This window comes from Gallus gallus, chromosome 12, assembly GCF_016699485.2.
Source record: "Gallus gallus isolate bGalGal1 chromosome 12, bGalGal1.mat.broiler.GRCg7b, whole genome shotgun sequence".
Classification (NCBI taxonomy): domain Eukaryota; kingdom Metazoa; phylum Chordata; class Aves; order Galliformes; family Phasianidae; genus Gallus; species Gallus gallus.
The window spans coordinates 11,715,144-11,729,180 of NC_052543.1; the positions used below are offsets into that span (position 1 = coordinate 11,715,144).

The 14,037-nt window shown below is 55.8% G+C and overlaps 3 protein-coding genes across 9 annotated transcripts in view; 2 read left to right on the forward strand and 1 right to left on the reverse strand.

Annotated features, from left to right (window-relative positions):
- Positions 1 to 139: 139 nt before the first annotated feature.
- LOC416055 lies at positions 140 to 4,623 on the reverse strand. 3 transcript variants are annotated; one of them, XR_005839428.2, is made up of 6 exons: positions 4,155 to 4,623; positions 3,594 to 3,979; positions 2,961 to 3,121; positions 2,417 to 2,549; positions 2,186 to 2,339; positions 841 to 2,101 (listed from the first exon to the last, which is right to left on the reverse strand). XR_005839428.2 is itself a non-coding variant. In XM_414394.8 (5 exons), the coding sequence occupies exons 1-5, from the start codon at positions 4,303 to 4,305 to the stop codon at positions 619 to 621; spliced, it is 1,038 nt and encodes a 345-aa protein (XP_414394.4). In that variant the 5' UTR covers positions 4,306 to 4,623; the 3' UTR covers positions 140 to 618. The 3 variants fall into 3 exon arrangements, 2 of the variants coding, with proteins under 2 accessions (XP_414394.4, XP_040502672.1); XM_414394.8 differs by lacking the exons at positions 841 to 2,101; positions 2,186 to 2,339 and adding an exon at positions 140 to 825; XM_040646738.2 differs by having other exon boundaries at positions 840 to 2,339.
- CCDC71 (coiled-coil domain containing 71) lies at positions 4,558 to 13,744 on the forward strand. Its single transcript, XM_046900067.1, has one exon. It carries the CDS (start codon positions 7,086 to 7,088, stop codon positions 8,283 to 8,285), a length of 1,200 nt encoding a protein of 399 aa, XP_046756023.1. The 5' UTR covers positions 4,558 to 7,085; the 3' UTR covers positions 8,286 to 13,744.
- The window catches only part of LOC101748153 (laminin subunit beta-2-like), a 23,899-nt gene continuing 14,419 nt past the window's right edge, over positions 4,558 to 14,037 (forward strand). For 4 of the 5 annotated variants that reach the window (XM_046900062.1, XM_040646729.2, XM_015293323.4 and 1 more), the window contains exons 1-2: positions 4,558 to 4,647; positions 7,034 to 14,008. The gene's annotated coding sequence lies outside the window, so the exon portion shown is untranslated. The remainder of the gene's footprint in view (positions 4,648 to 7,033; positions 14,009 to 14,037) is intronic. The other variant, XM_046900063.1, reaches the window with a different exon arrangement.

Genomic DNA, 14,037 nt, shown 5'->3' on the forward strand with positions numbered 1-14,037 from the left:
GAGTTCCCTGGGGTCGGTGTCGCTCATCCCTTTGCTCCTCGCTTTGCCAAACTCTGAGCAAGTGAACACGGGGGGCAAAGAGGCGCCTCCCCTGCCTGCACAGCCCGAGTGAGGGCAGGAAGGGAACTCACACCAGAGATAAGGTAGAAAGATTCACTTTAAAACCAGGCAGAAGTGGCACGGAACCAGCTCTGCTAGGGAGCACGCCGTACCCATGGTGCCGGCTCTGGGCCAGCCGCCTCTGTGGGATGTGGGAGTGGGGATGGAGACAAACACTGGCATGGCTGTGCATGGCTGCAGGAGCAGAGGGCACAGAGAGCCCCAGCCCCGGGACAGGAGCAGGCACGAGGCACAGCTCTGCCTGCTGAGGGGCTCCAGCTCCCTACACTGCTGCTGAGGAAGGGAAAGCAGTTTCCTTAAGGGATGCCATCACACAAGCTCCCAGGACAGTTGTGTTTGGGCCTGGAGGTTCTTGGTGGGACGGGGTGGGCACAGTGCATGCTGGAGAGGGGATAGCTCAGAGCAAAACCCACCCAGGACTTGACGTGCAGCAGGAAGGAAGCAGGGGGATATCCTCGTTCTGAGTGCCTTGGCCCCAGCCCAGCCCGCATGGTGGTATCACTGTCCGTCACCCTGCTGGCTCAGGGATCCGCTCTCCATGCGGGCCAGGTAACTATCATAGTTCTCCTCACACCTCCTCACGCAGCGGAGGAAATAGTCCTCATCAGAGATGGCCTCCAGGAGGTCGGTCTGCACCAGGCAAATGTCATACAGCTCTGAGGTAGGAGCGCACCTGGGGCTGCTGCTGCCTCGCTCCGAAAACACCTGCAGGAGAGAGCAGAGTATGGAAGCACTCATCCTCTGTGGACAACAGTGCCAGGGCTGTGCCCGGCCCAAGTGCAGAGCCTGGCAGCATTGCATGCATCCTGCTGTGCATCACAATCTTGCCTCCCTCAGCCAGGTGCTGTCAGCTAACTGAGCATCTCCTGCCAAGCGAGCTGGTGGCAGCAGGAAAGGGCTCCCATTTTCACTCTAGCGGTAGAAGATTAAGTTTCTCCAGATTTCCCTCCCCTCCCATACAGCCCCTTTGGATCAGAACCAGTTTGTCACAACGTGTGGCTGGGACTCCCCTAAGGAAAGGGTTGCACCGGGCTGTTGGAAGAAAAACTGTGCTGTGATCAGCCAACCCCAGGAAAACCTCTGCCACCAGCTCTGCCATTGCTGCCCCAGCCTGTTGCCAGAACTGGTACAGCCACATGGCACAGGAGGGGTCAACAGCTTCACCATGCTTCTGCCTAAGGCCGCCTGATGACCTGCTTCCTTCCCAGCACAGCTGTGCAGCACTTTGTCACTGTCACTGACACAGGGGATGGCCCTGCAGAGTGACACAAAAGAGGAAGATGGTGTCTAACCGACCCATCCGGGCTACAGAGTGAGGCCTGACAGCAGCACTGAGCCCTGCTGGAAAACTGCTCAGCTGCTATCCAAAGCCCTGCTGGGTCTGCTGCCAAGATAACTCAATCCCACCTGTCTGATCTGGTGCCAGGGGAGCCCTGAGGTTATATTCACAGCTGCCCAAAGACAAGCAGAGCAGCCCAACTGACCCAGCCGTGCTGGCTACAGATGGTGACAGGCAGAGCTCCTTGATCAGGGAAACAGCCCGAGGCTGAAATGCAGCAAGTGGAGCTGCATGAGCCATGCTCTGGCTGCTCTAGACATGCAGGGAGCAGCTGCTGCAGAGAAACCTCGGGCTCTCAGCAGAGCCTTCTGCATTCATTCACCTCAGTCAGCCCAGGCACAGAGCAAGCCTTTCCTCTAACAGGTCTGCTCTGTGCAGCGACAACTCCTGCCACCAGCTACAGATCTGAGAGTGCTTGTGTAGAAGTGAATATCTGCAAACATCCCATCCTTCGCCATGCTCCAGGTGCCCTGCAGACCACTGCAGGCTTCTTCGTGTGCTGCCTCCTCCTGGATGGAACTCAGCCAGGGTTAAGACTCATCTGTGGAGCTGCAGCTCTTGTTTGACCATCGATAGTTTGTCCGGTTGCCGAGTGCATTTTGGTCTGCATCAGTGTTCCCAGGCTCCACCACAAACGCTGCCCTTTAAATACAGTGCCACAAGACACTGCAGTTGCACAGTGAGGCTGGCTGGCTGCCGTGCTGGCAGGGAGCAGGGATGACTCACCCCAGCGGAGCACAGGAGCTTGGCAGCATGCACAGGCATTGAACGCCTGCTGTTCTGTGCTGACAGCCAATTCCAGCCTCCCCACCGGCAGCCCCAGTCACCTGGGGAGCAGCGACACCAGGACAAAGCCTTGGTCCCTCTCTGCACATTCATGCTAACACAAAGGGAACAAAACACGTCTGCCTAAGCAGGGACACCCCAGCTAGCACCAGCGGGTGTTCAGCCACCTACCTGAGGGTGGACAATGGTGTCTGCATCATCCAGCCGGATGTTGTCATCAATGAAGATGTGGTGAATGCTGGGATCGTGGGGGTCTATCCACAGGGGCTTCCCACCCCGGGAAGAGAACTGATTTCTGGCCCACCTGAAACAAAAGGTGGTGCAACGCATTGTCAGGGAAGGGGCAGGGTGACAGCTTGCATGTAAGGGCAGTCGGGTCGGCACCAATTTACTCCTAAGAGCTGGGGAAATGGGATAATAGGCAGAGAGAGTCCTGCCTCTCCGCTTAATGTTGCCTCCTATGAAAGAGAAACACTTTGCAGCTAGAAGACAAATTAGAGGGTGTTTAGAGAAAAGCAAGAAATACACCCGGGGATGGAGACCCGACAAAAAATGCGAGAGTACCATCAGCCTGCCTACAAGCAAAACGGTGAGCACAGAAGTTACTGGAGCCACAACAATGTACAGGCCTCAAAACTAGGAGCTATCTCAAACCAGGAGAATCACAGAGGAGGATAAAATGCCCAATCCGCTTTCTCAGCGCCCTACTTCTCACCAGTCAAAGTGGTCTTGGAAGCCTCCAATTCCCTCCAAAGAGCTGAAGTAATCGTACAGCTTTCTTCCGTCCTCCCTGGTGGTGAGTCGTTCTGCTCCCCGTTTCAGCACAACCTCTCGCTTACTGCAGCGTATTTGGCCAGGAGTGAGGACCACAGGGAGCTGCAGTATTATTGAAAGCAGGAGATGAGAGATTTCCAAAGCAAGCAGATTGTTTACTGCATGGTAACAGACAACAAACAGCAGGGTGGTAACTTCCCATGACAGCGTGGGAGGACAGCGCTAGGGAAAATATGAGATGTGGAACCCACACAACCCAAAAAGCTTTCCGTGTCCTGGGGAATAGAAATAGAGACCATCTAGCTAAACCTTCCATCCTCTCAGTGCCCGGTTGTTGCCAGCTCTCTGAGAAACAACTGGAGTGACTTCTGGTGGTTGGACTAGATAATCTTAACAGTCTTTTCCAATCTCATTGACTCTCTGATTCTACGACGCTCGCTACCAGCGCTCCTGCCCTGCCTCCTGCTGTGACCGGCTGCGGGCACAGCTCCTGTTGTGCTGTAGAGGCCGCGCCGTGCCCAGCTCAGCCACCCTGCCAGCAGACCTCCCCACCGGCACGTGGGGACGCACTCACCGCCAGGTCCCGCAGGGCAGGGAACTGGGGGTGCTGCCCAGCCAGGGCCGAGCGCAGGGCCAACAGCGCGCGGGGCAAGTCGGTGCCGAAGGTCCTAAAGATAACAGTGAAGTCCCTGCCGTTCCGATGCAGGGCATCCAGCAGGCGGAAGAAGGAGGGCAGGATGAAGTGGTAGTGCTTGCCGTGCCCATCCTGCACGGAGAGCTCCTGGTGGGGCTCACCCGGCCACTCCAGCAGCCGCAGGTGCTGCGCGTGGAGGCTGCTGAAGCACTGGCCGGGGCCGGATTCGGTGAAGCCCTGCGCACGGCCATAGCGACAGTAGTAGCTGACGGCTCCGGGGCAGGGGGGTCGCAGCGAGGGGCGGTCGCTCATCCACTGCCATTTACCTGCAAGAGAGAAAGCTGCTCGCCGCCTGCCCGCCGGCCCCCCGCGGGCACGGCCCCGGTTCCCCAGCCCCCGTCCGGCCCCGGCTCCCCGATCCCGGCCCCGGCTCCAGCCCCGACCCCTCAGCCCCATCCCGGACCCCGGGCGCTGCCCCCAGCCCTCGATCCCGGCGCTCACCGTCGGCCCCCTCCCGGCCCCAGGTGGCGGTGCTGAGGAAGACGTTCAGCGCCTCCCGCGGGCCCAGCCCCGACACCGCGTCCGCCGCCACCACCGTGTTGTTCAGGTCCACGTGCAGCACCAACCGCCGCCGCCCCGCCCGCCCGCTCATGGCCCCGCCGTCGGCACCGGAACCGGCGACACGGAGCCCGTTGCCTGGAAACGGCGCCGCTTCCGCCCTCCGCGGCCGCCCCAGCGGCGCCCCCTGCCGAGCCCTCCCGGGGCCGCGGTTGCCTCGAGCGCGGCGCTCAGGGGTCTACGGGGGCGCGGCCGAAGGGGCGGAGAGCGGCGGAGGGGCCCGGCGCGGTGGGCGTGGCCGACCCCCCGCTGTCGCTGCGGTGGGCGTTGCCGAGAAACCGGAAGCGGAACTGGGCGGTATTTCCGGCGCTCCGCGGGCGGCCATGTTGGAGCGGAGAGCGCGGCGCAGCGGCGGGTGCGGGTCTGGCGGCGGCCGGTAGGTTGGGGCCGGCGGTGCCCGAGTCCCGCGCTCCCGGGCGGGGGCACTGCCGAGCCGCCCCGGCGGGGAGCGCCTTCCGGGTGTGCTGGAGGCGGAGCCGCAGCTCTGCGGGCCCCGCCCCGGTCTCCGCCCCCCTCCGGGTGCCGGGAGCCGGCGCGGGGCCGCACCCGCTGTCTGCACCAATCACCTCCCCGCAGCCCCCCCGGGGAGAGCACCGAGAGCCGGCGGGGCTGTCCGCACCGGGCTCCTCCGGCCGGTGGGGCCGAAGGCGCACGGTCCCGGGTCCCACCAGGCCGAGGGAGGATGTGAGGAAGCGAGGGACGGGCCCGGGGAAGGGGCAGCATCTCGCTACCGAAGGGAGGCAGCGCCGAGAGCCTGCCCGCCCTGTGGACGTTCCCTGGTCGGCCCTGCAGAGCTCCTGGGGCGCGGCCTGGCCTGGCCGTGTCCTACTGACAGCCGCCCCCGGGCCCCTCGAGGCCTCTAGGCTTTGCTACCGGTCTGCTCCTGGGATGGCAGAGCGCCTTGCTTGCAGGGCGGCCACACCAGCAGCTGTGGCCATCGGGCACTTTTGCTAGGACGTGTCCCTGGGTAGGGCACCGATTGAACAGCCTTGCTTTTGGGTGGGCCTTTGTGCACACTGCAACTTGCGCTACACGAAGCAAGGCCGTGTGTCTGAATGTTGGGATGCTGTGTCCACGTGGCAATGAGCACTGGACCGCACATTGCTGTTGGACACCAAAATACCTGCCCAGGTGTCCTGGCTGCCCCTGGGCTCAGTGCAGCCTGAAATTCTCAGTGGAAGATTATGGATTTTGCAGCCTGTTAAGAGCGTGTTGTTAGTTGTGCTTCTCTGCTGGCTTCTCCCTCTCTACCACGTCAGGATTAAGCTCTCTGTCCTTGATGGCTTCACAGTGCCCGCTGCTGCTTGGTCGTTACGGAGATGGCAAACGTTGCTGCTGGGCACGGGTGCCAGCCTCAGTCCTCTCCGAGCGCTTCCCTCCTCGCCCATGGGAGGTACTCTGGGTGTTGCAAAGCGACTGCATGATCCTCCTTCAAATCCCTCTTCTGCTGTGACGTCTGCAGAACACTTGACATGGATTAGTCTGTCATGTGGCGGCTCTTAGCCCCTCGCTGACCTGTGCTTCCCCTTCTCTGACTACTTTTGGCTGATATTAAACTGTGGGCTTGTGTATTTTCCCTATCTGCAGGAGCTGCCCAGCCCTGCGGTGCAGCTGCACTTTGGGAGGAGTCCAGGCTATGAGCAGTTCCTCGCTCTGCTGCCTCAAGTGCTCATTTTTCCAGCTCTCTTATCTGCATACTGCCCTCTGCTCTGGCGCCTCCCACACCTTCAGCATGTCCCTGAAAAGATTGTTCTCTTGATTTCCTCCTCACTATTTTGAGAGCAGTGCTACAGATTTTTGCTTCCAGCTGAGGTGTTGGCTGGGCAGCCAGCTCAGCGTGAGTGCTTGAGTTCTCCCAGTCACGCTACAAAATTCCACCCTGCTCTTTGGTATCTTTTTGTTTTGTGAGCCAAAATTGGTACTCTTCTTGCAGCTGCTTTGTGCCACTAAGTGAGATCTGAGTGTTGTACTTCTAACCATTGTGCACATGGCCTGCTGATACCCGTTTCCTGCTGCCACTCTACTTGAACTTCTCACTTCCTCACTTGGCAGCGAACATCCTTGGATCGACAGCAGTTTGCTGGGACAGCAAGTTGTAGACTGTGGCTGAAACACAGGGACAGCAAGGAGTGGCGTTCTGTTGCCCTGATGTTCAGCATCACTGAAGCATGGCTGAAATAGCCTCCAGCTCTGCTGTCAGTGTTTCAGAAGGATGCTACAGATTTGGAAAGGACTTGGAATCCTTTTTTGAGCAGAATCAATTCAAAAGCTGAAAAAATTGAATGTGACACAGGGTTAGAGTTGAGATGCTTGAGCTGCTTAGTTCACCAGTGAGAGTACTGACATGGTGCCATCGTGTTGTTCTCAGTATGTGCACAGGGAAAAGCTTAAATGAAAGGTTGCTTTGCAAAGGCAAAACAAGATCTGGGTTCCACATGCTGGGGCATATCAAACTCAAACTGGAGAAAAGCTGTGGATGTCACTAAGCTAACCACTGGAACTGTTCATCTTGGGCTGGGTTGGATGGGATTGTCTGAAATCTTTGTTTAGGATTGAGTCTATTTCTGTGAGATGTGTGTTAGTTTTGCTGCAGAGATAAATCAGTGATGGTGTGTTTTTTGCTGCTAGCTGGAGTTGTGCACAGATTCCAACCTGATGCCTGTGAGTAGCAAAAGTCTAGGCTTAATGGTTTCAGGTCCCCGCTTAAAAATGTGAGATGATTTCAGTTGCTGTAAGCTAACTATCTTCTCTCTCCCTTTGAGGTGCCTAAGGTTGTTATTCCAGTAATTTTGAAGCACCCAATTGCCTAATGCCATGAATATTGCAGTGAATAATGTGGAAGAAAAAGCTGTCCATTCCTGGTCGAGAATTTACTCTGCAGGACAGAAAGTGCTGGAGGAAGCCCTCCGAGTCTTCAACCCCATGTCCAAGGACCTTTCAGACACAGAAACCCAGCTGGTGGCCTTCATTCAGGGCCTCAAGGAAGAGGGCTTCCAGCCCACAATTCTGAGGAGCAAGGATGTGTATGGGTACAGCTCGTGCACAGCAGACACACCTAGCCAAGCAAAAGGGAGCACACCGCACAGCTGCGCTGCTGCCACCACCTCCACCCCCCCTAAGACTCCAGCTAGAAGCACTGTAGCCATGGCAAGAGCGTCTGCTTCCCCCACCAGCATTTCTGTGAACTCTTCTAAAGTTTCCTCTCCACCAGTCTCTAAAGGTGATTCCACAAATTTGCTGCTGAACTCCTTTAAGCAGACCAGGTCAGGCAAGTCCAAGGCCTCAGTTGTGGGCTTTCCTGCAAGCATGTATCCTGATGTGTATCCGGCAGTGAGGCTGTCTGTGGTTCTGGAAGCTCTGGTGCCACTGAAAACGCCCACATCCTGTTTGGATTCCAAGTACAGACGTGGGCCTCTTGGGGTCTCATCCTCGGACCTTAAACTGCTTAAGGTTTCAAGCCAGACAAGGCAGTTTTCTTCAGGCAAGACCACTAAAATAAGAGAAGGCAAGCGATGTAAGCGTGTGGGAAAGAAAGCACCGCATTCTGCCACCCTCGCTTTAAATCTTCTGAAGGGACTAAAGGCTGGAGTGCTGCAGGAGAGCAATGCTTGCAAAGCCTCAGGAGTCCTGAACGGAAGAATCGCAGGCAGCTCCTCCCAAGGCTGCACCACAGCAGCACAGTCCAAGGCCTTGAAAATCAAAGCTAAGGAAGCTCCGGTGGGGAAAATGGAGTGGAAGGATAGCAGCACTTACCAGGAGACTGTTGGGAAGAAGAGGAAAAGAGTTGCAGAGGTGAGAGATGCACCACAGAGAAAAAAATCAAAATCCATTCCGGTCCAAAATAAGTCTCGACGAGCTCGGAGCACTTTGAACCTGCTGAAATTTTGGGCCATCAAGGTGGGCAACTCTTCTTCCGATGATGAAGTGAGAAGAAGAGCACAGAAGATTCTTAGAGTCAATCTGTCCCCTGTGATCCGAATTCAGCCCTTGTCTCACTCTCACAGCGTCCCCTGAGTTTCTTCACTTGGTCACTTTTTTGTAAGTAAATATGATCCCGGCACCGGAGCGTGGTGAAGTTTAAGAGCAACTTTGGATTTCTGGTGTCTGGTGACTATACATGGACTAACCTGCAGACGGAGCAGCTTGCTCTTGTGCTGCTTCTGGCTGTCCACCACCACCACCACTATGCAGAACTGGCTGCACAAGTACAAAACCGTGTTTAGGAATATGGGATGGTGCCTTTGGCCCACCGTGAGCCGAGCAGGTCGGAGCGCCCGCTTTCTCCGGTCTCTCTTCTAAATGTGGCAGGCTGTGCTCTCACTGCAGGGTCAGAACACATGACTTTCTCATGACATGATGCACTGTGATATTGCTCTTTTTTCAAGCTGTACATTTACTGGTTTTATTTTGATCAAATTTTATAACTTTATTATCTATATATCCATATATGTGCATATAGCCCAGGAACTGTGGGGAGATGCACTTCCTCCATCCCTCTGGGATTGGGTTCGATAGCTTTTGTTCCCCCTTCCCATCAGCCAGTCTTTTGTTGGAGGTGCTAGGATTTCGTTGTGTTTCAGTGTTGTGACAGTCTGTTCTGGGTGCTCTTGGAACAGCTCAGAAGCAGGCAGAGTTATAACCACTTGAAAATGCCAAGCAATCTGGAGAATTACCGGCTGATAGTTGGTACTATCATACTTCTTTATCATCGAGATCATACTTTTGGTATTACCTCTGCCTGAAAGTGGGGGAGTGCTGCTGGGCTGTTGCTTGCAATTTTGATGGATGTTTCCGGGTGCTTCCTCTATTCGTTGTAGCAGAAGCTGTGAGCTCATCTAGGGGGTTTGCCTCCAAAGAGCAATTCTACTGGAGCCCAGTGTTGTTCCGCCCTCTCGTACCTCTGTTGCAAAGGTAGAAAATGAGCTATGACTGTTACAGCCTTAAGGCTGGAGTTGCTCATCAGAGTTGCTTAAAGTGCCCTGCCCATGATGTAGCTGCTGTTGCTGAACACGTCAGGAGCAGGTTCTAGGTGTTGGTAGAGAAGATGCCCGCTGTGTCTGAATGTATTAGATAAAGCCACCTGTCCCGGAGTTCAGTGGCATCTGTGAGCCTTAATCACGGCAGAAGAGATGAATTACTGAAAGGTATATACCAGCACTTAAGTGTGGAAAGTTTGTGGGGATGTCTGTCAGTTTGTGGGGATGAAGCAGTAGGAGGGGAGAGTCACTGCATAATGATGGATAGCAGCTTTGCCGACCTCTGGGATGTTGGGAGAAGGTGTGTGGCAAGTGTGACAGCTCAGCAAAGGCTCTGCTGGTCCCCAGGAGCACCACATGCCACTGCCAGTGGGCTGTGCTGCTGCCTGTGCTGGGGCAAGCTCGGGTCGAAGCTCAGTGAGCAGCACACAGCACTTATAGGGATGGCACATGGGGCCGGTGATGGGATTTCAGTGGGGGTATGGCAGTCTGGCAGCTTGGGGAAAGGGAGTAGTGCTTGGCTCTTTGCAAGCCTGGCTGTGTGCTGTGCTCCGTTCAGGCCTCTGCAGCAGTGGGCTGGTAATCCACTCATTCTCTCACCAGTTCAAAATACTGATTGTCTGACCTAGTTATCTCTGGGGACGTTGGTTGAAGGGATCAGCTCCCCAGAGAAGCCACAGCTTCTTACGTGTCAGCTCTTCTCTAGCACCTGTCTGCATTGGAGTGCTTAATAAAAGGGGTTGGTGTCTGATCCCCAGCTCAGAGAGCAAAACTGAGGCGGGGAGAGGAGAAAGATGTTTCACTAGAGAGTGAGAGGGCAGAGGAGCTGGTGTCCTGGGGCACAGCTGGGCTCAGCCTGCTCTCACCCTCAGGAGATGATGGCTGGCCCTGCATCACACGCTCTGCTTCTGGGCAGTTTGACTGCACGGCTGACCTGCTGTCAGAGATTATAACTTGCAGTGTTCAAGGCTGACCTGTAAATGCCGCTGGTTGGCTGCAGAGCAGGAGGAGTGTTTTCTTCTCCTGTGTTTTAAAATGCCCTGGCAGAGAATTCCCTTTCCTGACATGATTCTGGATGAACAGGAACCCTCCGTCACTGCTAACTGGCCAAAAATTACTTTGTCCCTTTTGTTCCCACCCCTTCAGACCTTTCTCATTCCCACGCTCTCAAATGCCAGGTCTCAAAGTCCTGTGCTGGAGTTTCTCTTCTTGGCGGTGTCCCAGGGAGGGCTCTGTGGTATCGCTGCTCTCGTGGCTCCTCCGTTCCCAGCCCCATATAAGGGCACCAAGAGCTGTCCTGGAGCTTCTTTGTGCAGCACGAGACCTCCCAGCAGAGCGCCTGGGTTCCAGTGGGAAAAGCAGATGCTCATCCACAGGGCTGAATTTAGGGCGACATTGCTTTTCCTCCAGTGTGAGCAGGAAGCCGAGCACCTGAAGCCAGCTGTCTGATGCATCCCTCACCTTCCTTGTGTTTCTTCCTCTGCTGCACTGCTCTCTGCTTCCTCACTCTTCTGTCACCTCTTATTTCATGCTTTGAACCTGCCAGCTGGGGACTTGCCTTGTGCTGCGTTGCACATCGTGCAGAGCACTCTGCCTCAGCCCCACCTTTCCAGGCACTGAGCTGGGTAGAGACATTATCTTGCCCAGCATCCTTCCCCAGCCACCAGTGCGAGCCCTGCTCTGCTAGAAATGCTCTGTGCTAGGGCTGCATCACAGGATCCTGTGAGGAAAGTGAGCACCCCGTAACGCTGTGCTGAGGGACCTGCAGGTGGTCAGTCCTGCCTCTGTCAGCGTTTCTGTGGCACGGAGCACCAGGCCTTGAGCTTGCAGGGCTGTGCTGGAGCTCTCAGGCTTGCTTTGCGTTTGCTGAATTCACATCGTTTAACACCGGGTCTCTGCCATCCTGATGTCTCCTCTTCCCCATCGCAGATTAGTTTGGAACTTGGCTGGAAGAATGGCAGCTCATTATTCATGGCGGGGCTTTGTGGCCTCTGGTGCCAATGTCAGCCAGTGCGGCCTGGCAGTTACATCCCAGCAGATGCGGTGTGTTGGCCATGGGCTCCCCACAGCCCGTCTGTGCTTGGCTCTGCCTTCCTTTGTCTCATGCTGTACACACAGCTGCATGGTGATCTGGGAAGGTTGGGGGGCTATCAAACCCCTTGGCCCTACCAGAGCTCTCCTGGAGTCACTTCCACCCTGGTTGTTCAGTGGCAGTGCTTGGATCATATGCCTTCCAGGGACTTGCAGCAATGCTGGCTGCAAAGCACGTGGAAAATACACTGCCTGCAGTGCCCTGGTCTCTCCTGAGCGTGCTGTGTGCGGGTTGCTCAGACCTGCTTCTGTATCAGTCACTTTGAATTCATCCAAGTGCCTAACCTGGCCTGTGCTGTTCCTGGGCCCCGTGACAGCCAAGAGCTGTGGAGACTCTCTAAGGAGTGCTTTTGCTTCATGGGTTTCTGCTACTGTCACTTCTGGTAACGATTCAGGCAGCGGTCAAAGGGCTGTTCTTCAGACTGAGTTTGTGGAAATCATTTTTCTTTTATTCAGCTGCCAAGAAACAAGAGTTTATGCTTCGCTTCCACCAGACAAGGTCTGTGAGCTTCCTGCATGCTTCAGATGTCTGTCAGTGAGGTCCTTGGGGAGAGCAGCTTGTACAGCGGGGAGCAGACATCAGACACCAGGCTGAAATCACAGTGTTAATTGGTAGAAATGTTTTAAGGCTCATATGCGCTGTGATCAGATTTCACCTTCTGCTGCTGCTGCTTTCAACTGGAGAAGTTTCTCCTTGGCCTCTTCCCTGCAAGCCATGTTGTGTGCCACTGCTGATTCCAAACCATTTGCTTTCCCCCCGAGTGTCAGCTGCAGTCGTGTCCTTCTACAGAATGTTGTAAGCACTTTTCTGTGAGATAAGGGATTATTGTTATTACAGTACTCCTGTTTTGTAGCCCACCGGTGGTGGTTTAGCATGGAGAGCTGTGCTGGGGAGTCCTTAGAGCTGCAGTAGATTGGTTGGGGATGGCCCTTTGCCTTGTCAGCTGTGCTGGGTGGGGCCATCTGAGGACAGAGCTCCTGGGCTGCGTGTGAGGCAGTGCTGATGGCTGTCAGCCATGGCTGAGCATCTGTGGATGTGACGTTCCTGCACTGTGCTGCCTGAAAAGCAGTAGCGCTGAGGTTGGACCCCTCAACTTGCTTAGGAAGGCAGAGGATCTCTGAGGCAGAAGCAGAAGCTGGGATGTGGGGAAAACAGAGATGCCAGCAGTGCCTGGCCAGCCAGCTTCTGCTGCCAGAAGAGATCTTCAGGGCAAGGGAGCCACGCGTGCAGTGTCCCCACAGCAGAGCTTCCACTTCCCAGCCAGCAGCACGATGCTGGGCACAGGAGCCGTGGTTCTGCAGGACACTGTGGGGGTGAAGCCAGCACTCCTCCTTGTCCTCCATGAGCTGCTGAGCTGTGGGGCCACAAGGAAGGCACAGCTGCTCCCCGAGCTCCCCTGGCTCCTGTTGCCTGCTGCCCTCTGGAAGAACTGGCAGGGAGAGTGAGCATCTGAAATGACTTCCCCCGTGGGGATGATTAGGCCTTGCCCCTGGGGAGTCCCTTAAAGGCCTTATTATCCTCTGGGACTCTCTCCTTGTCTTAATTAGCCCTTCTGGTTCCTGTTGCTACAGGCAGCCCCTGTGAGAGTCTGGTGATTCCCACAGACAGTGAGGCACATAGTGCTGCTGTAAAGGAGTGGGTGCTGCAGAGCTACCACCGAAACCTCCTGTCATCCCCAGGGCACAGCCTGCAAAGCAGGGCATTGGGAGTGTGTCCCCATCCCCCATCAAGGCCTGGGACGGGATGAAGCCAACGCTGGCATCTGTGCTGGGGTAGATGTGGTGTGTAATGGTGTTCCCTCCTTGTGGTTCCCAGTGCAGCATTGCTGGGAAACATTACTCCTGGAGCAGGGCACGGCAGGGATGCGGGGGTCTGTCTCAGTGCTGCCTGGCCGCAGGAGCTCCTCCAGCCATCACCTCTGGGAGATCCACCTCCACAGCACAGCACGACCACCCCGCCCTGGCCAGGACTGGTGCCACCAGCTCTGCCACCAACAGTCCCCAACATTTGGGAACCCCAAGTGACACTGGGAGCAGCAGTGTGCCGTGCCCAGGCTGCTGGTGCCGCTGCCTCATCCCCACGGCTGGGCACACAACAAACTTTTGTATGGTGAATCCACAACAAGCGACCATCTTGTTCTCGAGTGAACTTTATACTGTTTCATTTGTTTGTGTACAATGTTTCTGAAGGTATATTTAATGTTTAATATGAGGCTGGGCCGCTCCACACTCAGTGTTGTATATTTTGGAGTGGCGTTGTATAGTGAAAAGACAGCGTTAGTATTATTCCACTCTTAGGAGGGAACAGGACAAAAAACAGACTGTCTTTTTTTCTTAAATGAAATGAACTTTTGTTATGAAGTCCTAGCAGGTGTCCAGCCCTTCAGTAAATGGTGCTCAGAACCACTCAGCGTGTCCGGCTCTTCTTTGGTCCCTGCCAGACTGTGCTGCAGCTCCGAGCCCATGGGGAGGGTGACCATGCAGGGTGACTGTGCTGTGCCTGGCAGCGTGCCACCGCTGCTCTGTTCCACTCAGGCACACCCGTGCACCCTAGTGAGCTCTGGGGTCACCCAACTGCAAGGAAGGAATGCCTGGCTCGGGTTGGGAGATGCTCCGGACGAGTAGCACTGGTTCCACGCTGGTATAAACTGGCACAAATCTGCATTCCAGGTTAGTTCCCTGGTCGGCGCTGCGCTGTG